Source organism: Lagopus leucura, unplaced genomic scaffold (assembly GCF_019238085.1).
Source record: "Lagopus leucura isolate 7727_CA_CO unplaced genomic scaffold, USGS_WTPT01 Super-Scaffold_100016, whole genome shotgun sequence".
In the NCBI taxonomy this organism is placed as follows: Eukaryota; Metazoa; Chordata; class Aves; order Galliformes; family Phasianidae; genus Lagopus; species Lagopus leucura.
Window position 1 is genome coordinate 6,707,154 of NW_024962270.1, and position 26,638 is coordinate 6,733,791.

The 26,638-nt window shown below is 38.2% G+C and overlaps 2 protein-coding genes across 2 annotated transcripts in view; both read right to left on the reverse strand.

Moving 5' to 3' along the window:
* Positions 1-1,534: 1,534 nt before the first annotated feature.
* APOOL (apolipoprotein O like) lies at positions 1,535-17,388 on the reverse strand. The gene is made up of 9 exons (XM_042876370.1): positions 17,338-17,388; positions 13,045-13,146; positions 12,354-12,473; positions 10,680-10,734; positions 9,453-9,551; positions 8,425-8,516; positions 6,820-6,906; positions 5,541-5,697; positions 1,535-5,219 (listed from the first exon to the last, which is right to left on the reverse strand). Exons 1-9 carry the CDS (start codon positions 17,347-17,349, stop codon positions 5,122-5,124), a joined length of 822 nt encoding a protein of 273 aa, XP_042732304.1. The 5' UTR covers positions 17,350-17,388; the 3' UTR covers positions 1,535-5,121.
* Positions 17,389-20,594: 3,206 nt separating this feature from the next.
* Positions 20,595-26,638, reverse strand: part of LOC122183040 (connector enhancer of kinase suppressor of ras 2-like) — a 118,551-nt gene continuing 112,507 nt past the window's right edge. Inside the window, exons 23-24 of the mRNA XM_042876772.1 lie at positions 26,410-26,609; positions 20,595-26,007 (exon numbers count right to left, since the gene is read on the reverse strand). Coding sequence (XP_042732706.1) covers positions 25,792-26,007; positions 26,410-26,609 — 416 coding nt within the window. The 3' untranslated portion in view covers positions 20,595-25,791. The remainder of the gene's footprint in view (positions 26,008-26,409; positions 26,610-26,638) is intronic.

The window sequence follows — 26,638 nt, forward strand, 5'->3', positions numbered from 1 at the left end:
TTTCTGCCACATAGACCAAAACTGCTTTAAGCTCTTCATTTCACAGTATACTATTTTTTTTTCCTCTTACTGCCTAAGTTTCTGGAACACTGAAAAATCAAATTATGCATTTTACAGCTACAGTCTACATATCAATGACATCTAGACTAATTCTACAAGGCTGTGCAGTCTCCTTGCCTGGATGCTGACCTGTGCAATCAGCTGTAGGGAAGCTGCTTTAGCAGGAGTGTTACATTCAATGTCTCTGGAGGTCCCTTCCAACTTCTACAACTCTGTGACTCCATGAAAGTTACTGACTTTACATTACAGATCAAAGCAGGTCAACTGCTCATTGTTGTAATCTCAATTCCAGACCAGCTTCAAGACAGCTTTGGATAACACACTCTCTACTACCACTGAATTGCAGAGGTTCTAAGGGAGGCACAGAAAGCTAAAAACTTCTCAGATATTGTTATTATGATCGCTACAAATGAGGCTTATGAAAGTTAGCAGCAGTTAAAAACATGGTAGCCTCAGTTTAGACCTATTGTCTGATCACATCAAGGGAAACACCTAGAACTTCTTTCAGTTGTTTCAGGATTTGCCGATTTTTAGATTTCCTTCTGCTCAGTACTTCAGACTGGTCTCTACGTTTGCTCTGGTCTACTGGAAGAACTCATCAGTACTGTTGTTACACAAATAATAAGTATGATACTTCTCAAATGGTTATGATTTCTTGACTACAGCTTACTACAAGCAACTTACCTAAGCTTTTCTTCACCAAAACCCTGCAATTTAAAAAGAAAAATTATACACAATCTAGTGCATATTACTTCTCCTTTTCAGAAGAGTAGGTGCTGTAATACCACATTTTTTTTTTAGTTTAGAATACATATTTTTGTATTGTAATGACTCTGAGGAATACTCACAATTGTCACTACAAGACAGCTACACTGATATATTAAAACAATCTTTACAGTGTCTACCAAGGTATTCAAGAATCATAATGACAATATCACATTTAAAATGGGCACATCCCTTGTTTGCACAAGGAATTTTTTTGTTCAGGCAACCATACTGTAGTTCACACCATACATAACATTATTTATTGACATAAAGATTGAGAAATTACTTTACCTGGAAGATTATCGTGGAGTCATACAGAAGTAAATATATTTTCTACGTCCCAGTCTTTAAACAGAACATGCCATTCATCCAATGTGGGTAAAAGCCTTTTCTTCCTCATTCCTTAGCTTCAGCATTCTTGAAATTATCCAAGAAAAGAAGATGGAAGCACTTTTCACTATTCAACACATATAAACAACTGAAAACTGAGTTTAAACATGTATTGCATGTTGGCACTGTATGGATATGTATTGATGACTTCTACCACGAATGCTGTTCCAGCACTTCACAAGAGAAGGCTTTTCTCTCCTCCCTGACATTAGTGAAACATGTGACCTAGTCATGTTTACCAATTAACTTTTAAGACGTACTTTAAGGAAAAGGAACTGTCAGTTGGCCCTACAGTTGAGGAAATATACAGGAATTAATGTTGAAAAGTATCTTATCACCCTTTATTTTCAGATGTTTCACAATATCATCACAAAATAAAGCATCACAATCTGTTTCAGGTAAATAAAAATGATAGCATCAGCAAATGCCAAATCTCTATATAAGCAGTACAATCAATTATAAATAAAAAAACATGCAGTAATTTAAAAACGTGTATATTATAAAATATTGCCACGTGATCCAGTTCTTTAAAAGGCATTGGATTTTCCAAAAATACAAAACATACATCATAAAAAATTACAGTCTACTTTCTTACTTCTATTGTGGTTATGAAGTCAACTGGACTTTTAGGATAAGCTGTAAGTTTATGTGACTATGGAATGCCTCTGAAATATGTAAAAGCTTTCCACTAAAATTTAATCAAACCATGTCCTGCAATACCAGGTGTGCCTAGGTTGACTTCTCTTTATTCAGAAGGTTTGCATACTGGATCTGAACACATTACCAAGACTGTAAAGTGTACAGACTTAAAAATAGGACTCACAAGTGTGTCATAAGGTACACACAAAGTTACATTTTTAAAGCCATTGCACAGGTCCTTTGTCATAAAGAGACATGTCTAAAATTCCTTCTACTTATCTTGAACATGCCATATAAAATGTGGAGCTTCAGATCTCTCAACTGAAGAGGGACATCATCATTTTAAATCTGAACAGGAAACACTTTCAAGAATACAATCTGTGTAATGAAGACTCAGCCACCATTTCAACATTTTTACAAAACCAAACTAGTAATCTGATCTGGGTTGCCTTCCTGTTAGCAAATATATTCCAAATTTCTTTGAATTATTTTTTTAACCTCTCAAGTGTCTGGCATGGGTGGAAAAGACTGACTCCATCAGAAGTACATGTGAGTAAAGAACTATTATGCTATTAACATCTATTCTCCTGGATATAGAAACATGTCTTGAGAGACTGGCTGTAGTCTTCCTGAAAGCAGAAAGTGCATCCAGCAAGGAAGCAAAGCTTTTCATACATTTTTGCCCTGTTTTGTTCTCCTTGAGATCCTTAGGCTGTATCTGTCTCAGTGCAGAAATCCAGGCCTTTAGTTGCAAGCCTTTGACTGTGGGGATACTAAACAAAAACTCTTGATAGAAAACAAACAAAATCCCTGTCTCACATGGAGGAGAATGTGTAACAACAGGGAAATCCCAAGTGACAAAGTAACTGAACTAAAAAGTGACAGTAGCAGAACAAATCCTGAGGTGGAACAAATGCTTCGCACACTCACGTGCTGCCTAGCTCCTCCCTTCCACCAAGATGAGGTAACAGCAATACCGCTCTTAAGAACTCCAGAACTATATTCTCACACCGTCTATTCATTAAAGTGAGTAAAAGCAATAATTTTAAGTTATGTCCCAGAAAATGCATGAAGGCCTCAGAGCAAAAATTTAATTGTGAAGCACAGTTCTATCACAATTTTGTCCTGAGAAGTAATTAGAGACTGTACTACAGCACAAGTACAGTTTTGTGCATCGTGTCCTTTTACAACATGAATTTCTTCTGAAGTCAGGGCTTATAACACAAACCATTTGGACAAAGGATCCAAGTCTGCTCAGCTTAATCATTAAGAACTCCAGCAAACCTTCTCCAGACTTGTCTCTATCACAAAGAGTATTAATGTCCTGAAATTATTCAAAGGACTGGAGCAGCTTTTCGCATTCTGGTAGATGACAGACTCTTAAGGTCTGCTCTTGCCTGGTAAGGGCACACATGCTCGTTCCTTGGCATCTCCCTAATGAATCTTCCTACCCCGTTCCCATGAGATTAATACATAGTTTCTTTATACTTTGTCCTGAAAAATGTCACCACAGTAAACCATGCAAACCTGTATCATCTTACCTTTCTTGTTGACTTGTAGTAGTGCTTCACTCAAAGGACCTAAGTTAAATAGAATCCAGGTGCAGAGCAAATGGTTTTGCCTTCATTTTTTAATCCAGAAGCTGACTAACTGACCAGATAGGGAGGCAGATAACTCCCACCATCCCATCTAGCACTTGAAAATAATCTTCCTTTAATTAGTTTCACTTCCTGCTTCGCATCTTCACATTTCCCTGAAAATAGCATAGGAAGCCCAACCATCTAACTTTTCTACTGTTTTCTCTGTAGCAGAACATTGTTAGGCTTTGTGCCCAGGAGCTCTCTGAAGACTGACTTAATATCCTCTGATTTCTGCCTGAATTCTTGCAGTTTCGTGGGCCTTATTATGTGATTAAAGAAAAAAAAAATACATGAAATTCTAATTCACGGATCCCAAACAAGTTTAATTAATAGAGTTACTTTTCTTTAAACTTCTTTTATTTACTGACTTTACTTTGTACTAGACTCCATCCAGGCCAAACTCTTCACCTGAAATCCATATTACAGAATATCAATACATCTGTTTCTGAACCAACACAAAAGTCTTAGTTGGTGCATTTGTTCGTTCAGTGTTTATGCTTTGAGCATGCACCACTGTGCATTATCTCCTTACTAGTTCTGTTAGCCCTACAGTGATGCCAGGAGTACTGCCTGCCTGTGCTAAGGTCATCTGACTTTGAAGTGGGAGCCTCATAAGAAGAAATCAGGTAGTGAAATCTATTCTTAAGTAGAATGGGGGCAAATATCCCATCATATCCCACTGCTGAAAAGACATTCATGTGAAAGTGTTTCTTTTCAGCTGTAAGACATCAAATCAAACTATCTGTTTGTGTGGCAGTATTCCCACTGTTTGTTCTGTTTATTACTTTGGCATTTTTAGATATTTAGCAGCGCTTTCAACCATTTATGCATTTCTTACTTTAAACCTTCAAGCTTTTTCCTAAACATTGCTTATTCACTCTAAATAAATCAAACAGTATCAGCTTCATGAATTCAGCAATTTGCATACAGTTCAAGTTACCAGAAGTATGTAAAAACTAATGCATAGTCTATCATGGATATTTTAAAGATCAGTTGTTTCCTAAGGTAAGTGACATTTAAATACAAAACAAGAATGCACAAGAAGTTCAGTTTCCATTCACATTTGTGAAAGAGGCAAACAACAACAAATGACTCTGCAACGAAAAATGATTTGTTTATGTAAGCATTAGAGATAACGCTGTACATATGATAAAGTAATCAATTAAGGGCACTCAGACCAGTAAGAGTTGCTCTTTGTTCTAGAGCTTCAAGTGAAAAGCAAAGAAGCCTCTCTAGCCCTATCCATGATATTGCTCTTTTTCTATCAGTGAACATTTGGGCTGAAATATAGAGATGTTCACCTTTTCAAATACCTTTTGTGAAATGACGTTTAGTAACAAGTTTGGCACAGAGAAACTTCATTGTGAGAAGACAAGAAGACACACACAAATCCCATTTTCTCAGTGTCACAGTAATGACACTGAATATGAGCGAATTCTCACTGTTTGTAAGTAGTGAGAAACAAATATTCATTGAACAGCATCGTATAAGTCAGTAATACAGTTTGGAATATAAGAAAATACCTGATTAAGTTATACCTCACACAGTATGAATCACAAGTCTTATTCCTTCCCTTCTTCCCTCCCCCTTATCTGTAATACTTTGCAAAAATTTGTAATCAGATGGCTTAGCTTCTTGTACTGTACATATCCACATCTTCTGGGCTGGACTGACCATGGTCCATAAGTTTTGGGTCAGCTTTAAACTTTGTTGTCCTCACTGTTCCTGGAAGAAATATTAGAGAAAATTATTGGAGAAATATTATGATTCACACCACATGGAGATAAAGAAAACATTACTGATGGAAAATCAAAGATATATAACAATTTTGAAACTGTGACAGGGTGCACAGTGAGAAAATTAAAAAAATATTCCTGTAGTCGTTAAACAAAACTGCCATCAATACATTCAGAATACAGGATAATATGCTATGACAGTCTGTTCTATTTAAAAGCAAGAATAAGTACAAATTCTATCCAAGTAATTCAGAGCATACATTAAAGTCATATATTGGACCTGAGATTACATCTGGAATTTTTCATTCACCTGATGAAGGCAGTGGATCCTTTGTACTCCAAGACTCTATAGGAGAAGATTCTGTTCTGTTAGGTGACTGTGATTCAATAGCCGATTCAAACTGCATATTAGATATTTCTTTATTTTTCTTATCTTCTTTTGAAACCGATTTTGACTCTTGCTGCAGCTGTGAACAAACAGTAACGCAAACTAAGATCATCTCAAAGCTTGTATTTTATAAAATTACTCTCAGGTATGACATAATGCAATGGCATCATGCAACGACATTCAGTAGGTAACGCCAGTTGATTGCATGCACTGGGTGCACCTACAAAAAAGATAACTCCAATAAAAAGCCTCACAGCTGTGATACTCTAATTCGCAGTTCACATTTAAGCAAGATCATTTTTTCATGAGTATATTCAAATCTGATGCTCTGTTTTAACCTGAGACACTCCAACTTCTTCACAAAGAAGTCATTGCCCTCTACAGCCTTTACAAAGACAAAAAAGATAGAAAGCAATACGTAGATCTTACAAAACACTTAATACTAGACTACTTACTACTGTTAGACTAGATGATCTTAGATGTCTTTTCCAACCTTAACAATTCTACTGTATTCTTAGCTAACAGAAGAGAGAAAGATAAATCATGATGTCTCCCTAGTAATGGAAAGGAATATGTAATATGTTGCTTTGGTTACAGACTTCACTAAGTGGAAAAAAATTAAGCTAACAAGAACTGTCTTTACCACATCAATTCTTGTATCTCTGTCAGCTTAATGACATAAAAGGTCAATATAAGGAAGTTAATGATCTTTTTTTCCCCCACTATGGTTGACCAAGGACAGGACTTGGAAAAAAAAAAAAAAATCAGCTTAATCTGTGATAAACGCTATTTAAATCACAGGGTAATGTAAACAGACTACGTGAAATGGTTATGGAATTCCCTTCATTATATATATTTATATGAATGAAGGGAAGGGTTTATATGTATAACTAAACACATGTTAGTCACACCTACAGTGATTCTTTTTTGTTAAGCTCAAAAATGAGCTTTAAGAGAAGCTCAGTCTTCTCTTGCATCTTACACACTGTGGGAACACACAGAGGATCTGAATTTCTACTGCTCTGAAAGGTGTAATAAATACATTAATTAGACATTTAAATTACAAAAATATCAGAGAGTTTTTGTACTTCCCTTAAAACAGTAATCTTAAACAGTATCAGCAGGATGGTACTTGACTTTCTCACTCACTCTCTTCATTCTATGAATTTACAAGCTGCAGTCATTACTTCAGAAAGCCTACCTTGGAGGGATCTTCCTTCTTTGCCCATAGAGATCGTGCAGCCTCGTAGGTTTGATGGCTTGCAGAAATTACCTTTTTCCCTGTTACCTATTAAAAAAACAATGCCATTTTAAAAAAGCTTTAAAAAAACAACAGATACTGACCATTCAAATGCAACACAATTTACGAGAACATGCTCAAAACCATGCAGAATAGGACATATTTTAACCATCTGCTTCTCAAAATCTAACGAATATTTATTTTCACCAAGCAGGTCCTAAATAATGTTTACAAATCCACAGGTAGCTTTCATATGCTATCCACACCCATCTATCCAAAACAAAATCAAAACATACTCAAAGAACAGTGTTTTGTAAACATCAGCACAATTGACCAGAACAACAAATATGAAAGAATCCAGGCCTGCCTCACTATTCTGCAAATGATCAAAGACAGTAATACAAAAGAATGAAGAAAAAAAAAACAACAACACCAGAAGATGATCCAGTCCATGAAAGTGAGCAGAGTTGTGCTTTACGGGTCTGAATCCCTCAGTCTTTCAAATTTTAGAAAAGTAATTTTATAACGCTGCAGTAACCATGGAGAAACTTTACAAGTGCTCTGTAGACACAGAATATTTCATAGCTGCAACTACAGAAAAGCTGCAGAAGTTGACACAAGTAAACAGGAAACAAGGATTTAGACTCCACTGCAGAATTTCTATTCATTTCTGTTCATTCCAACCCTGACATTTAAGTCCCACTCTAATGAGCCAAGGAAATTCCCCACAGCCTCCTGAGGAACTGCAACCCTCAACAACCTGTATATATGAAAACAAATACTTCTGCTCAGCTTAGTCATAAAAGGCCAATTTTAACTACAGAATTAAGTCTTTACTGTGTCTTCCTAAATACTCCAGAAGCGTATAAGAGCAAACACCTCATTAAAATAAGTAGATATAACAATTGATTCATCACAATGGAAAAAAATCAGAGATTCAGATTAATTACAAGAGCAAAATGCAACTACCAGAACATTTTCCTACCTCATTCATTTTGTATAGAAGCACAGTTTTTAAACTACAAACACAAAGACTGTCAAGGAACCAAGAAGAATTCTATGGGAGCTATAGAGAAGGAAGAGATGCGCTGATGTTCTCAATTCAGTCTTTGTACAGAAAAGTACTGTAAGCAAACAATTCTTGCATGCAAAATATGAAGCATGGTGCTGCTTTTCTATGTAAGCAATGAAGACATTAATCAGGTAGGCAACTGCAAGATGACAGTAATTTGAAAGCAAGGAATCTTATAAAAGGTGCAGTTGTATCTCAAATTGCATATCTGCCAAATTCAGCCACTTTGTATTTATTTTTTATTTGATTTTATTTCAGTGAGACAAAAACATGTTCATTCATTTGAGAAACGAGGACTAAAATTGAGAAGCTATCCAACTGCATTTTTTAATTCAGTCACTTCTGATAGTTATGCAATTAACAGCTGTGATACACTGTGTTTTAATGAAGATGCATTTGAATTCCAACTCCCAGTCCCACCACATTTAAATCAAATGAAACTGGACTGCTGTGACTAAATTCAGTGTTAATTCAATATTAAAACACAAACTTACCTTAGCAATTACTACTGCCTGAGCTGGGTAACAAACTGAAATTCCTAAAGTAGTAAGTCCCAAGGGATAAGCAATTTTCTTAAATCTAGAATCTGTACAAAGCCAAACATTTCATACAATTAGCTTTACGTTACATTAGTGTCTAAGTGGTTGTATTAATTAAACACAATCATTTAACCTCTAACAATTGTTTGCATCCAGTTTATACCCACCATGCTGAAGAGAGAATACAGAACTTTACTACAGTTCAGTAAATGGCCAGGTTAGCAAGAGATACTGATACCCTCCATGCTGAGTTTCCCACACAAGAAAGAATCCCAAAGCAGATTTGCCAATATTGTAAAAAAAGAGAAGAATTCAGTTAGGAGCTGCTGGGGCTTTTCCGAAGCTGCATGCATGCTCTCAAGGACAGAGTGCAGAATGTGAAGCAGCCAGGGGCCTCTTTCCTCAAGAGAGAATGGCTGAGCCAGACTGAAGTTCCCCTTTGCTGACAAGAAGCTAACAGATTCTCAAGCCCAATTAATTTCTAATAATGAAAAAAACAGTTTTTAAATGTCTGTAAGTAACAGGGATACAGTAAGAAATCTACCAATGTCAGGATTTTGATGAATCCATTTGGTTTACAAAATATTTAGCTAACAGGTGCACTCGGGTATTATAGATAAACATCTTCTGAACAGTGCTTTCTAACAGGTTAAGGATGATACGTTTAATGTTTATCTTGAAAAGAAAGAAGACCATATCTCTACAATTACCCTTTTGACTCTAGAGTTGCCCAAATCACACCTTCTGATGTCCATTCTCCTGTACCTGTTAGACAAATCTTAAGGGCTACTTCATTCTCCATTATTACTTTAGCCAACATCTAAAGTAAGTATTTAATAACGCCCTTTTGATTTATCAGGAAGGATTTTCTTTGACTGCTAGTTGTTTATTTTCTCTATTTCAGAAAAGTCTTTGGACCATTAAAACTACTACATTCAACATGCACAATACACCAATGATGGAAATCAGCATAGAAGCCCTACCTTTTCTTGCCAGCACTGCACCAGCTAGGCCTGATATTGTAATTATGCCGGCTCTGGGAAGAAATTCTGGTGGTGGATTCTTCAGGTAAACATAAGCATCTTAGAATTAAAAAGGAAATGTCAAAGAAGCAAAGCAAGTGAATATTAATGTCTATCTTTGTTTCTCACTTACGAAATAATAATGAAAGTAAAACTCTAAGTATCCAAAACTGAAAACAGTATAAGGACGGAATTTTTGTTAATGAATGAAGAAGTTTTTTTTGTTTTCCAGGTGCACCCTCTAACATCTGTGTTAACTGGGGAGAGAATCCCAGTCCTCAAAGCATAGCAATAAAGTCCGTGACTTTTCTTCCTAGAACCCATTTTTATGTTTTATCAACAACCAAAAACGAAAGCATAGGTTTCAGTTTTGACAGTACTATTAGTTAACATAGATTATATACATATTTTTGAATTTCCCAACACAATGTTTCTGTAGAAAATAACTCTTATTTGCAATTTCTGACACTGAACAATAACGTGCAAACACTGCTTGTAACTCGTGCACAAATAAGCTTTTTTGCAACGAAGAGGAGTTGTGGAATTTTCAATTGTTGTTCAAGGCCTTGCTCTGGTCCTGCTTTAATCAGGGGGTTGGACTGAGTGATCTATAGAGGCTCTGCACTGAGGGTTCCACAGAGAATCTACAGAGGCTCCAGCTTCAACAATTCTGCAATTCTATGATTCTGAAAAAATGAATAGTAAATTAAAAGTAGTCTGAAGACTCAGAAGGCATTTGCTCTGCTTTAAGCTCAAACGTTTACACATAAGAGTCAGCCCTGCCTATGAGCTACCAATTCAAGATTCATTGCCTTCCTCAAACTTTAACAAGCAGTCTACAGAATTAATGCAAGGCAACAGGAGTGAAAGAAATGTTCCCTGCACCTTCCCTCATCACAATGAAATCTAACATTTTGACACTCCATACAAAATCCTGAATCTGCCAAAACAGTATTTACCATAAGGCCACAAAACACAGAAAGCTAAAATCAAAGGAGTGAGAAATGCTACTCAAATAGTCATGTCTCTCCCTTAAGGACAGAAGTAGAACTCCACAGTGATACAGTGAATTAAACAGAAAAAGGGAGGGAGGGGACAAAAGGGGATTTAAGTACCATTTGTTGCAGTTCTTGAATTCGCAAGGAAAAAGAACAGAAAACATTCAATTCAGAAACACGAGTTGCTTACCTTTACCAAACTGAATTGAATCCGCTATTCCATTTTTAGCAAAGACAAAAGCATCCTACAAAATAAAATAAATGTAAGTACTTTGCAAAAGTAAAGGTTTGTAGTAAGAACTAGCCAGCCGATATGTATGGCTCAATACAATAAGACAAATATGACTGAATTTTAAAAGAAAGCCTCACCAGATCAGTGAACTTCCACAAAGGCTGTGCTGAGATTACTTCCTTTTCGCCCAACACATTTATACTATCTAAATTTAATGAGAATTTTTTTCAAAATTAACATTTTGGGATCAAAACTGTAGGGCAGCAGCAGATCTGGATCCCAACTGTGCAACATAAGAAAGTTTCATTACAAAATATTGCCACTTCCCCAGAAAATCTTGCCCAGCAAAACCAACTTTGTCATTTAGATTACAAACACAGTACTCAGTTCTGCTGAAGATAAGCAATACTCATTGGTATTAAGATGTGTGCTCAATTCTTTTCACAGAAGCACAGAATGGCCAGGGTTGGAAGGGACCTCAAGGATCATGAATCTCCAACCCCCTGCCATCTGTAGGGCCACCAACCTCCCCACTTAATACTAGGTCAGGTTGCCCAGGACCCCATTCAATCTGGCCTTGAACACCTCTAGAAATAGGGCATCCACAGCCTCTCTTTTGCATGACTCCTTTCAAATTGGTCAACTTGCCTTATTACAAAGTTGTTTTTTAATCCTGTTATTAGCACCACTGTCCTCAGGCTGCTTCACAAATCAAGCAAGTTCACCTTCTTTAGGAGATTAACAGAATATCATCTTCAGTTTCCTCACAGAAACAAAGCCTGCAGTAACAGTGACTTTGTGCCACCAGAGGTCACTGCTGGTCAACTTCCCCCTCCTTTATTACTGAGGACATGGAATGGAAGTTTGATGAAGATTTACAACTACACTGTTTCAGTTATGTAGTCACTGGCCACACTTTCACAGATCAACAGAATCAGAACTGATAGAAAATACACATTCTAATTTCTGTCTTTTTCAACTACTCTGTTGTATCTCTAAGAAAAAGGTACAAGAAAGTGTCACACACAGCAGCATAAGAAGCTGCCATTGACTAAAAAGAATGTTGATAGGTATCACATTTTCTTGTATGCTTAGAACATTCAATAACAGAGTTGCAAAATACTGCTGGTGGACAGTTAGTAAAAGGCTGCTTTAGCAGTTCGACTGCACTTAGTTTACCTTCCCTAGAGGACCTGCTTCTGGTCCTTTGAAAGCAGCACTCTTTCCAGGACTGTACCTGGAATTTCAGACTCCCAGATGTAGCAGTGATGCTGGCAGGAAGTTAGCTACATAACTCTTAACACAGAAGTTAAGCAAAAAATATTTCTGGAGCTGACAGCGTGAGTTGGCCTTGACCCACTTTTGTATTGACTGAAAGGGACCTATTTGATCTTTCTGACATGTGCATTGGAGAACAGGGAGAACACACAAGTTCCCTGTTAAAAGAACAGGAGAGAAAAACCAGACAACGGCTCTTTTTTGCATTTTAAACTACAGGTCTGTGATAACACAAGAAGTTGACAAAAACAAAAAAAACCCACCACAACAACGGGGGTAAGTAGGATATTTTTTAACCTTTTAGTCTAGTGCTATTAGGAATGGTAGGAAATCTCAGGGGCAGGTATTTCTTACCTTACACCACCCAATATAGTGGCCAGTGGTCTGTCTTATTGAAGAGAATTGCTTCTGCAAGTGACCAGGCTGTTCTTCAATGTATTTTGACTTCAGAGGTGGTGAGCAGTAAATTGGAAGCTGGAATCACAAGTATAACCATACTGCAGGGAGACCATTCTGTAAATTGACCTGCATTTACTGACACTGAGCAGCTTTTCTCAAGCCCACAGATCTTTAGCCTTCCCATTATGCAAAGGAAGTCTGTGTAACAAATCATGGTTTTTTACATTTAGAAACTTGATCACACAACTGTGACTACAAGTCAATTCTTCACAAAAGAAAACAAAGTATCGTACATGTTTTGAGAAGTAGAACTACCGAGCGTGATAAACTGTATTTTGTTAATGAAAAGCACAAGACAGACAAGTTGGAAGATGCATAGAGATTGTACAGTAAAAAACTTATCAGAAAACTTCCTATCTTACCTGGCTTAACTCCAGTAACAATAGAATAATGAAAACAAGGTAAAATTACACTCATTTACACCCTTTCTATTTGTGCTGTAGTTGTCAATTACTTAGGAGATACTTTGTATGATGACACAATACTCAGTTATGTCTTTTATTTACAAGTTAATCAAAAGAAAGAAATCATATTTGTAGACTTTTCTAGTATTCTTCTAAATACTGATGAACAGTAAGAATCGCACCTGGTTTGGCTTCACCAGCTGACTTTTTGATTCCTTTTCTGTTGCTGCATACACTGCACACACAAAAGGTAGGGAGGAAGAAGCAGCAGCCAGCTTCACCACCTGAGAGGGAGATGAAAGAAGGGCGTCTTAACGTAGAAATAAAACTTTATTCCATTCCATTCAGGATTTTACTACTGTATTGTGCTTGATCAAACACAGGATTAAACAAAATCAGTTTAAAAATCTTTTTGAAAGAGTCTACATTCAATAAATGCTTCATACATAAACACTTTCTCAAATATCAGTGACAAAGAAAAAGCAAGAGATGACCACAATTTTGTGCTCAATGCCATTTTGATGCTTTCATCGTTCCTTACAATAAATTAAGTTCTAATCTAGTCAGTGTTTAACTACTCCAAGTCAGTGAATGACATTTTTGTTTCAGCAAGAAAAGGTTCAATTTTATTTGCAACAATCTGCTATCTCCCAATTCAGAGAATGGTTCAACTGCTGTCTAGAAAAACTGTGTGCCAACAATAAGCAACAAGACCAGAATGAAGAACCACCTGCTTAACTCTTCTAACCCTGTCAACTGCAATGCAAGTCACAAAGTTTGGTCATAATAGCTCCAGATCTACTTAGATTGTATTTGGAAAAAGAAAAATCCTTAACACAGAGGTGAACTCCAACACCACTTCATGGGAAGCTGCTTTTTACCTCACTGCCTTAAGACACCAATAGGAGGTGCCCCAGGCACACGGTGCATTAACCACCAGCTCCGACACACTGAAGCATCTGCACCTTCCATCAGTTACAGATGCTTTCATGTCAGCAGCAAGTTTTCTGCTCTTCACCTGAAGCATTCCTTAAAATGCAAAACTGTGAAAACAAGTATGAAAAGCACTTCTGGGATCTGCATGGAGATGGCGGTGGAAGTGGCAGAAAAACTGAAATCCAAGAGAGAAAAAACAACACACCTTGATTTCAGGAATTCCTCATTGTTATTCTTCACTTTCCATTGGAAATGTCTTGCCAAAGGAGCAGGATTAACTCCACAGCATTTACGTGCAATTATGAAACCAAGTGCATGGTTCCACAAAACGAGCACTAGAAGTGGAATCACAGCCCTGAGTTTGGGTTCCCCCAAAAACCCACAGCTTGTGTACTGAGCCACCGGACACAACAAACCTCCATTGCTCCCAAAGCAAATGGTGTGACCATCACAGCAGTGCTTTCAGATCACACACTCAAAGCCAAATGGAAGGCAGCACAGTACTGCTATGGAAGAAGGAGCAAACAGCCTGCCAGCAGTTCCTATTTATTTCACGCTTTTGTTCCAACATAGAAACAGTATGAAAACATGTAGGGCAGATTTCAGTTTGCCCAAAAAAAGAGAATCCCATCACAGCTTCTACTTCTGCCAGAAACATCCCAAATTCCCACTGCCCAAAGCCACGGCTCCACAGCTAAGCTAGCAAATCTCAGCTGGCAACACCACTCCTGGGGACACACCACGCCAACCAGTGTGTGCTTCTTGCCTCACTTACACCCTTGGTGCCCCAAATGCCTCCCTTTTAGCAGCAAAGTATGATCCAATCAATACATGGACAGTCTTTGTGATAATGGTATTCAGAGCCAAACACAGTACGAACTCCAGCCGATTTACAGAGGTACACCCATCCCCAAGGAAAAGGCTGTGCTTTATATCAATTATTAAAGAAAACTATTTAAGAGGTACTGTAATCCAAATAGGCTACTTCAGAACAAGATACTACCAAAGCAACACTCCAATTTTCAGTAGATGCCAGCAGGAAATTTTAAAGTGAGAAAGCATCAAAAAGTTACATTGTTCACTTAAATTTGATTGTTTTAGAGAGTCACAACAAAGTTTATTTATGGTAAATGTAACAACAAAAGCTACAACGTACTCCAATTCCTGACTGACACTAATTGCTTTACTTTTGGATGCCTGAAGACAAACACATGAATGTTTCAAATCCTGGCTCTGCTATCTGACACTGATCTTGGCTTAATTACAGAAACGTTTAACTCTTTCCACTGAAATCACAAAGAACCAGGGAGAAAGAAGCAGCACCACCTCAGCTACATTCAATAGGCTTCACTGCACCGAGCCGCTACAGAATCAGAGAAAGGGACCCTTAAATACCACCACTCCAACAGTGCAGGGACACCTACAGCTCCATCAGGCCTGACCTTTATGGTATCTGCAGGGATGGGGCACCACCACCACTCCGGGCACCACCCTTAGAGTAAAAAAATATTCAGTCTAACTCTCCTCTCCTTTAGCTTGAGGCCATTTCCCCTTGTCCTGTCACAACAAATCCTGCTGAAGTCTGCCCTCTTCTTGCTTATCTTGTTCTTTGCCTAATGAACACTGCCTAATTAATTTATTATTAATTTCTTAAAATTATTTTATTAAACATATTGTCAAAGAACAGTGAACATTAAACAAGGAAAATAACACTCAGTTTACCTAAGTGAAAGGATAATTTACTTATGAAATCTTCTACAAGTTACATAGCACCAAGCAATGACAGAATGCTGTCATAACAAAGGTGAGGAGAAAAAAACCTCTGCAAGAAAGCCCAGGCTGTAAAATACGTGGGAATTACACAGTAAATCAGTAAAACAAATCCAGAATATCAACAATTGATTCAAACCTAAACAGTCTTCTTGCTAATGAATTCAGGAAATAGTTTAATTGACCCTCAAAATAAAAATTAAAGATTTCAGTTCAACAGCTGATCTGCGTTTTAATAATGGTTCTGCTTTTAACTGAGTTAAAGCTCTGACCTAAGCTATAGGAAAACAAAAAAAAAATCATTTAGTCCCTACTGGCAACACATCTAAAAACAAGCAGACAGAAGAGCCACAAGTCCAGAAATGAATTCCATATAAATATACACTGCTGGAATTACAGATACCAGAAGTTATACACCCCGGGATAGGAGAGGGACAAAGAGGAAAAGAGAAACTTCAACAGCAGTAGTCAAAATATTTCCTCTAATACCACTACTATGTTACTAACACAATAATTACTGGCTGTTTTTGTTCACAGACATAAAAAGCACTTTGGTGCCTAATAAAACCATATTTTCTATTTATTCTCCAAGGTGTAAGTATTGTTTCCTGCTGGAACTCCACAGATTCAAAGCAGGCACAGACTTCAGAACACAAAGATGACATCAAAAAAGCGGGCTGTATACAAACACCTGAGGCACGTGTATGCTGTGCATGCCTTATCCGCCATAAAACCAGAATCCACTTGGCAGATTAAAATGAGGCTAAAATTTTAGCAGCTGCTGTGTGTCTGCACTGAAACTGTGTGTTTCAGTGTAGAGCTGTTATTAAATGAGTAACAGGTGTGGTGTTGCACTACAGCACACAGCCATTCAGATCTATGCCCTGAGCTCCACCTGGTTATGCCACGAAGCCCCATCACTTCTTTTCTCAGCACAACCCAAAGCAACAGCCCCGATGCTGCTTTGCAAAAGTAAATAAAAGGATTCACATGTAAGCAACCTACTTGCCAACTGACTGAAGAGTGGGAAACCTGACACTGTCGTTCGTAATTATTTCAGATACTCATGAGCCCGTTTGTCACTGCATGCCTTTAACACCCGTGTTTCAATGCTGCACTGCACAACGCCACCCTCCTACCTAGCAAGTATCCCGATGACATCCCATATCTCGCATAAGGCGTTTCAGACAGCTGTTGGTAGATGGAGAATAACCAGAAACAAACTACTTTCCCTTCCAGTGCAGAACTTAAGCGCTGCGGAAGCAGCTCCTTTCGGCACAAGTCCCGCAGCACTGCCGCGCGGCGCTCAGGGCTCCGCTTCCCGCCGCTTCCCCTCAGCACCAGGCAGCGGCCGAGACGCGCGGCGCGAGGAGCGCAGCCTTCAGCTCCCGCCCGTCCCGGGGCAGCGCGGCCGTGCAGCCGACACGAGCTCGGCACCGGACAGCCCGCCGAGGGACGGCCGCGGGACGCTCAGCACGGCGGCCTCGTACCCTCACAGCCCCGCGGGCCAACCCCGGCTTCGCCCGACCCGGTGCCTCCAGCGCGTGTAGGCAGCGCGGGCACCCGCCGCTCCGCAGGGCTGTGACGGGAGTCGAGCAGCGGAGGCCGCACAGAGCCGGCGGGAAGCAGTGTTCCGCAGAGCCCCGAGGAACGGAGGGGCCGCGGGAGGCGCCGCAGGCTTCCTTCGGGCCTACGTCGGAGCGGAAAGGGGCGTCCGCACCTGCAGAGCCGCCGCAGCGCCGCCCGCCCCCGCGCCGGGCGGCACTCACCTTGGCCGCCATCTTAGCGACAGCCTCGCAGCCGCGTACGGCGAGCGGGAAGGGCCGAGCGCTCGGCCGCGGGCTCCTCCCGCGTGGGGCGGGGCTCCACGGCGGCTGAGGCGGTGGGAGCTGGCGCGCTCTTCTGTTCTTCGAGGAGGCGCGGGTCTGCGTTACCGCCGGTGACTGAGCCTGGCCCCGTGGGCCCTGTGCACAGAGTGGCCCGCAGCTCCGGTCCGGCTCTGCTGACGGCCTGGTCTTGGATTACTCTTCGTAGTTACAGTTATTAGAGAACACGCACTAAAACAACGTCAGCACAAAATTTAAGTGCAGATAATTCCGTTTATTGAAGTCCAAATTTACAACTGAAGTTTACAACTGTTTTTTTTTTTTTTTTTTTTTTTTTTTTTTTTTTCTCCCCCCCCAAAACAAAAGCTTCATTTGAATTTAGGAAGAATAAATGTTCTTTTTAATAATGTACACGCTATATCTCTTAAATAAGTTAATATCTTTGAAAAAAGAGCAATATGTTCCTTTTTTAATGTTGCAGTGCAACTTACAACTTACACGTCTGTGCAATGTACCATGAGGTATATGCCCAGTGAGCAACACACAGTGAAGTTTTCCATTCATAAATTTTCATTGTAGACACACAAAAAGTTAACAAGTTAATCTGTGATAGAAAAACGCAGCCAGTTACAGTAGTTCACACAGAAGTCATCTGAGAAGAGGAAAAAAAGAAACCTAACGTTCACTGCCTATATAAACTATTGGATCATCTCTCAACATAGACAAGTATAAAATTAAAAATACTGTTGTGAAACCAAAGAATACTGTATTATCCAGGGGTTGAAACCTAGCCTAACCTGTATGCGTCCAGTTAGAGCAGTTTTCTCTCTGTGTTCATTGAGCTGAAGGACTTTACTATGATATCGGTAGAGCATCTGCTCATAAAAGCGCTTAAGCAAGATGGCAAGTAGAGAAAAGTTGCAGGATGTCATAAACTGTGATACAACTCAGACACCTTCCCTGGCATGGACAGATGGTTTACCGTGACCTCTCAGTTCATCTCACAGTTGTTTGGAAAAACAAGGCTGATACATGGAAGATTCCGAGTATTTGAAGCTTTGACGCTTCAAACTTTTCAAGATGGCTCTTACTAAAAATACTTATTTTTCATGACATAAAACACATATTTACTTTAGAAAGAATCAACCACAACATAACTTTGTGATAAATAACAGTTCTGCCGCTAATACTTATATACATACTGCTTGTAAACAAAAAATGCCCACAGGTCATGGAGTCTCCATGAGTTTTATACAAGGCGCTATAGATTTTTTTTGTTATTGAAAACAGTCCTATTGAAAGTTTGGTTTATAACCTCCTATTGCTACAGAAACAGTAAGAATGTTTATATTTACAAAGAAACAAAGACCATGGAGACCCCATAGCATTATTTGCTAAAGATTTTAAGTTAGTGGGGTTTTCAAAGTACATGTTATCAGCACGTTCAGATTTAATTAACAGTACAGGTTGAACACCAGCAGTACAATACTCTAGTGCTTTGGTATTTCAACCCCTGAATATACGAAGACATTACTACAGCCTACTTCACAGTTTAATGCAAGTAAAGTGCAAGCCATAGTACAAGGGTGTCATACATTTTCATACATGTAAGCATTATCTATAAAAGGCTCTCTATACAAGTTTTATTAGCTACTTTAGTAAACTAGACTGAAGTCACCTATGGCCCAGCAATTAATGCTCTTGCAAGGATATTGTCTTTGTAATACAGTATGTGTCAAATGTAAAAAGTTCATTAATACTAGTGCATTTCTCCTATATTCTAACCTGTTTCCATTTCGGATTTTTAAATTGAAAACCTTGTTTCTCAGTAAAACAAAAGTTTTAACTGGTAACGAGGCCTTTGATGTTATTTTGGCCAGTGAACAAGTTTTCTTAAGACATTTCCTTCATGGTTGCCAGTGGAAAAAAGCAATAGAGTTAATATGTATAATGTGGCATTCTTATTTAAACTGCAGCATTCTGACAGATACATTTACAGTTAGTAAAAAGATCTGTATTGATACCCTCACTAATGCCTGAGAATGAGTAATATTCTAGAAATGTGAGGACAGAAGTTAGTGAACCTTTCTGGTCAAACAGCAATTTGTTGACATATTTTTTAATTTCTTCAACATTGCTTTCTTTCGAATTCTGCTCACACAGTGGCATTAGTGCATACAGCAAAATCTCTAATTGTCACATTAACCCTTGTATGCATGTGATAAAAATAACACATTATATTTGTCTGATACTAATGAATATGGTTCTTAAAGATAATGATGGGCAGTATCTTCCTGAAGATCGTTTATACTTTATTAACACTAGGTCCCAGTAAGATATCAGCTATCTCGAAACAAACAAACTGAACAAACAAACAAAAGAAACAGCCCCCAAAACTGAAACTGCTAAAAGCTTAAACAATGTTCTTTATAGACCAGTCTAAGTACACAAGTATGGCATAAGCTGTAAAGCATAGAAATTAATCTTAAATGTTTTTTCAAGTACTATATCAAGAACAATACCAAGAGTAGTCACCTGCCTACACATAGTGAATGGAACTGTTCAGAAATAAAATACTATGCTTATACATAATAGAAGTAAATAAATATTTTAAACTCAACTAAGAAAATACAACTTACTTGTTTTTGTTTGAAACAACGGTGTACTTTTCATTCATTAGCGATAATATGTCTCAGGTTTGATCTTCAGATGCATGCTGTGTTAACAGCCACTAAGAGCCTCAGCCATTCACTGTAAATAAGAGGTGGGAGAACCTGTCCCAAGAGTAGCCTGCCTGAAAAAGCTGATCTCAATCTTAGTTTTAATGAGGGAAACATTCTAGAAGGAAAAAAGGAACTTGTTGTTACTTAATATAAATTAATTAAATAATATTGCTTCTTGGGTCTGTTGAAGATTTTTGTAAATAATCATTAATAAACATCACCTGGCAACAGGGAAGAGTGCTTATTATCTCTAAGGAGATCTTCAGCTCAGTAGTCTAAGGCCTGCAGTCTTCTATAAATTTACCCTACAGACAAAAAGGCATTACTACAAAGCATGCTCCGAAAGTAATGCCTCCCATTTCATTATGCTGGCCCACAATGTCAGGCAGATGATGGTGGGATGGCAGAAATTGAACCTTCCCACCAATAATCTGTTACATTCTGTTGCTGTGTGACAGATGGCAGCGGTCAGGGGCAGTTTGAAAAAAAAAGAAGTCTGGTAAGGAATTGACTATGAAGCAAAGGTGTGGAATTGAATTCCTCCATGCAGAAAGAACTGATTGATTGAATTGAAACCCACTGATGTTCATTGACACTTACTGAATGTTCTGAAGACCCAGGCGAGGATGTGAGCACAGTGAGACAGTGGGTGGTGCATTTCAGCAGCAGTGACAGCAGTATGAAAAACAAGCCCTATTTTGGATGGCCATGCTCAGCTGTCATACCACAAGATGAAGTGTCCTCACCAGTTCATCTGCACGAATCGGCTAATGGTGTTGAAGAACAGTGTCCTGTATCTGAGCATTTGCTCTATCAAATTGTCTTACTGTACTCTTTGTTGTCTTTTTCACGGAAATAAATAGTAGGCATTGCTTTTGGAGCAATTTATACCCTTCTGTTTGATTTCCCTATTTGAAAAGTTAAGCAGAAATGAACAACCCATTGCGAAACCAAGATGCTACATTATTTTAACAATATGCTACAGGAACTTGTGTGTACTACAAACAGATTTTTCTGAGCAATTCTCAGTGTGTCAGTGAAGTAACCCCTTCAATTGCAACCCCTTTGCAATCCTTCACTAAACTCTGAATTGAATAATTATTTTGGTCTGGAAAGCTGTAATTGCTGATGACAGTAAGAATTTAGCAGGCCATACATCTAGCAATTCTCTGCAACACATTTTTTTTTTCCTTCAAAAAAGCAAGTAGTGCAGCACATTACCAGCTGAAAAGATAGCAGTCTGGATCTGAGCATAAACTGACTGATCACATTCAGAATTCCCTGCTTGGAAAAGGCATCAAATCACATCCTCCAGCACATTTTAGTAGCAATTGATCAGTCTCTCCTTGTGGCACTAAAATGTAATGCAGAGCAAGAAGTGCTCGTGATGTATTTGAGAAAGCAGAAGATGCTGTAAGATGGGTTTTGCCAGTGAAGTAAAGTAACTGGCTTTTTTGTGTAGGATGCAGATTCCCTGCACAATACAACACAGGTTGATTTTGGTGAGGACAAACAGAATCATACCTGTCCTGGCTTCAAGTATGGAGCCAGTATTTTCACAATCTTATTTCTGTCAAAGAATTTGGGGACACAGACTGCTAAGTACCTCCTCCTCTTCTGATTACTTCTTGTTGACATTAACAAGACTAAATTCAGGAAAGTTGTTGCCTAACATCTGTGAAATCAAGAAAAAAGCCCCAGTATTCCCAGCAAGTGCTACTGAGATGGCTTCTAAGATAGTTTTCAACAAAGAATTCAATGGATACAGAACAGTATATTAAAAAGAAGGGGAAGCAATGATCTATTGCAAGCATTAAATCAGGTATATAGAAATGTATGTTAAAAACAAAAAGACTAAGCTTGTGAAGTCACAGAGAGTGATGAATGAGGGACATTTCTCCTGCAGCTTAAAAAAAAAGTGGCAGGAATTCTGACGGAAGACACTAAGTTGGCTAACTTCAATCTGGATAAATAATACACAGCCAAAACATCTCTTCATGGAGTTACATATGGTAAGAACCAGTTTTTGTTTAAGCAGGCAGGCAGAAAATCTATGACGCAAATAAATGCACTCTACTGATGCTGCTTATTTCCCTTGAAGAACTCAACAGGAAACTTTTTTTTCCTAATTTAAAAACATTATGTAATCACAGCTATCTTAATAATTTCAGCTGCATTGTACAGAGTTAGAGTACCTTTGGGTCCAGGAGAAACTGACTTATTTGGATTTGGTACATGGATTTTAGATACAATATCTCTGTTGCCCTTTCATTCAGGTCATTTTGAAGATCATGAAATTCCAAATAATTGCTCTATGATGACTTTGTGCATTGATTTCTGTAGTTCAGCTGGATTTGTACTTAGATGCAGAAAGAAAAAACTAGTGGTGGGGAAGGAAGAGCTTTAGTATGGAGTTGAGTATGCATGCAAGAAGTATGTAAAAATTCTTGTCAGCTAGCCTTTGTGAAAGAACAAAATGTGTTGCTTAATTTAAAATTAGATTTTGCTTGCTGTAAGTACAAGCAATACTACTTAAATCTTACAAACTTTACATTTGTTTTTGAATATAGAAAGATTTATCTACTTAGTTTGGTGACCATCTAGCAGTGACTGCTTACACCTAAAGTATGAATTGGTTTATGAATGGTTTGTATAATTTATGCATTTCCTTGCATCAATGTTTGTTATTTATTCCATATTAGATGAAAAATGGTATAAAAAATAGTGAAATATCTTTCGGAGATCTGCTATGAAAAAAGTTAGATAAATTCCCTCTGTTAATGCTTTTGCTATTCAATTATTCAGTAACTACAGCATTCACATACAAACAAATATGTTGAAACAGTTTTTCATTTTGCATGAATACTGCAACTCTAATTTTTACGACAAATTATTGTTCTCTATTTCCTGGATGTTTTTTTTATGACCTCAGGTGTTAGAGCCTTCAGTGTATGCTTAATATCCAGTATGATATGTATAACATGATCCTGTTCCGCTCTGATGCATGCATATAAGGAGCCACTGTCTTCGGTGACTCACAAGTCTATAGTTCATTTGCTAAAGCAAGTCAAATATGCCTTCATGTTGCGTGTTTTATCTAATTGTTTTTGCTGCAGTGATGCTGTGACTCAGCTGCTTCTGTGATAAGAACTCAAAACAGCTGTCAAGTAACAGATCCCTACTAATAACATCTCATACTATTCTAGATTGTTTAAACTGTACCCACTGTGGTTCAAATAAATGCAAAGAAAATGATAATAAAAATCAAATCTGAGTTGTGTTTCTTCAGGGCTATACTGAGTTGACAGGGCAAGGTTTTGGTAGCAGAAGGGCTGCAGTAGTGGCTGTGTGAGAACAGAGCAAGGGGCTGTCCTCATGTAGGACAGAGCCTTTCTGCCATCCTGCAGAAAAGCCCCACCGCTGGCCAAAGCTCAACCATCAGCACAGCAGGTAACATATTTAAGACAGGACAAAAAATGCTGTGCACCATCTGCAAGAGAATGAGAAAAATCAAAGAGACAAATCTGCGGATACCAAGACCAGAGGAGGGAGAGCAAGGGGATGTTCTCAGGCACTGGAGCAAAGATCCTCCTGCATCCTGTGGAGGAGTGCTGGGAGCAGTGGATGGATGTGCCTTGATGAAGGATGCAACCTGTGGGGAGCCCACAAAGGAGCCTGGAGGAAACAAGCAGGAGCAGTGAGCTCCTGAAGGACTGCATCTCACAGAATGGACTCATCCTGGAGTAGTTCTGAAGAACTGCAGCCTGTGGGAAGGACCCATACTGGAGGCTGATCAAGGACAGTATCTTTGGGAGTGGCACCATGCTGAAGCAGAGGAATACAGGGTGAGGCAGAAAGAGTGGCAGGGATGGAATGTTATAGACTGACCACAGCCTTCCATTCCCCATCCTCAAGATGAGCAGAGTGGGAGGAGACAGAAGAGCCAGGAAAGGAAAGTTAAGCCTGTGTAGAAGGGGGACAGTGTGGGGGAAGGTGGTTTTAATTTTGTCTTTGCTGCTCATTATCTTGCTCTAATTTTAATGAACAATTAATTTAAGTAGTTTTCCACAGGCTGAGTCTATAAATGCTGAGTGATCTTTCTGTCTTTATTCTGGCCCACAAGCTTTTCTCCCTGTTAACTTGATGGACACTGTCCTAAACAAACAGAATACCTCTACCCATTTTTACATCTTTAAGTATCTGTGAATACTAAATCTCTTTCCGGACACTAGAACCTCTTTGAGATAACATTTTTTCCTATGTTATATTGAATTGTATGAATTTTACAGTTCTTGGTATATGAGAGACAGGTTTATATAGTGGAAAATTATCAGTGAGTATCTGTGTTGTAAAATGACATCAACTGAATTCACATCTCCTTTGTCCTGCTTTCTAGAAATATTCAAGCAAGCATAGTCAAAGAAAACTGTGAATCTGTGTTGGAAACTTATGTTCAGTAACATTCAGAGCAATCTTTTTTTCAAGAATTTAAGTATTTTCTCCAAGCTCCGATTCATTCTGATCCAAGCAAGGAAGTGAAATACATGATGTGACCTGTGTGTCTTTACAAAACCAATCAATACGGACTGGTTTTTTCAAGTGACGTAATGAACAACTTCACCTGCTTGCTGATGTACTACGAACAGTTAAAAATTATTGCCAGACATTATTATAATTTTGAATAATCTACTCCACTTCAGCTGCCAGTCTGTTGCAGAATCCAATTGATTGGTTTAGTTTTTGATTTCTTTTACTTAATAGTTATCCTTAGCATCACAGGTTTTTGAATTGTGTGACTCACAGGCATGCGTCACTTAAATTCACAGTGAAGAAACTGTGAAAACCTGCAGAATGTGCCATATTCAGTGCAGATGTTTTTCTTTCACCATGAAATATTTCAAATTATGTTAAAAGCAGCGTAAGTTGCAGCATTAGTGAACAACCAATATTGTTCTACTCATATCTTAACTTCTGTGCCACACCTACACACTTATTCATTCATTTTAAAGGCAGGCACAGTATTTTACAAACACAGTATCTAAATGGCCCATACTGTATGCCCATAGGGCCAGATTGGGATCTATTTGCTAGATGTACAGTGTACATTTTAAGGCACACTTATAGGGATTGAGTTTACATTTTGATAAATCTGTCCTTTTATTTGCAAAGATGGTCACTACTTGGAAATGTAGCAAAAATAATTGTTCATCTCTAAGACTGTCCAATGTCTTTATGTTTTCATTTTATATTTTTCTCAAGAAAAACATGAAAATGTGAACTGTAGAGCATTTAAAAAGTAAATACCAACTATTGCGTTACATTTTATATACATAGATATATTTAAATATATCTAAATATATAAAATGATTGCAGGAGCTCATACTAGAAGCTTGATTTTAGTACAGTACTTTATACTGGTGCTTGTTTTCAGTTACACTTCTGCACGGCTTCTTTCTAATGCAGAGCTTTATACGGACATTGGTTGATAATAGCAAACAAAAAAAAATAATAAAGAATATTATTGTCTTATCATGCAATGTAGTAGGCATCCTGTGGCACTATTCTCTTATCCAACTTATTTACAGTACTGCTGAGCACATTATTTATAAATATTACAGTGTTTGTCATACTGATTTTTCATGGCACCCAGCAATTATTCATGATACGAGTCCTGTCAGACGTGAGTTTCAATGAATGAATGTGTATGTGTCAGCATTGGTGCTGAGGTTGCAAGTTCAGAGGCTCCGTTTTGAGATTTCAGAGCAGCACTGTACTCACAAACGTCCAGGAAGAACTCATAGTTCTTTAGTTTCCAATCTTTAAACTTCTTTGATGTCAAGTTGGGATCATCCAGAAGGCTGTTGATAACTGTGAGGTCCCCTTCCTTTGCCTATCAAATTCCAGAAAGACACAGTACATGTCAAAATGAAATGCATCCCACACATTGTATTTTGGAATCTTATTTCTTCTTTCATTTTAATGCAGTGTACTATTGAGACTACTGTGGACACTTTAATTTTTTGGCTATATTCAGGAACTACTACAGCTTAATCTGGTTGACAGCTCATGTCCTGGCACTTTTTACAACATGCCTATAAAGAGTGCCAAGTAATGTTTGGTTGGTTTTGGCTTCATTTTGATTTGAGACTAGAACACAATTGCTTTCAAGTACCATTAGTTTCTTTGAAACTTAATTCTAAAGTGGTGAAGAAACCCTCTATGGGAAAACACTGACAGTTTAACTTCTGCAAGTTCAGATTTCTCACACACAAAATTAATGATAAAACCTTACTTTTAAAGTGCTCTTGAGTACTCTGATGTGGTGAAGCTTTTCATTGATAACTGGATCATTACATCGCTTCACAAAAGACTTGCGGAACTCCTGCTTGGTGGAGGGACGCTGTTCTCCAAAAGCTGACAAACTAGCTTCTTCCAGAGACTTATAAAGCTCTTGTAGACCATCTAACTTTTCTCCAGTTTCTTTTATGACTTCTGAAAGAAAATAAAGAAAACTAAGAACA

What these genes read in the sequence shown, in the direction of transcription:
- APOOL (XM_042876370.1), bottom strand. An exon ending in TGCAGTGCTGGCAAGAAAAG is followed by an intron (nt 8,517 to 9,452) that starts GTAGGGCTTCTA and finishes GGCTTTGTACAG; the next exon opens with ATTCTAGATTTAAGAAAATT. An exon ending in GGATCCACTGCCTTCATCAG is followed by an intron (nt 5,220 to 5,540) that starts GTGAATGAAAAA and finishes TATTTCTTCCAG; the next exon opens with GAACAGTGAGGACAACAAAG.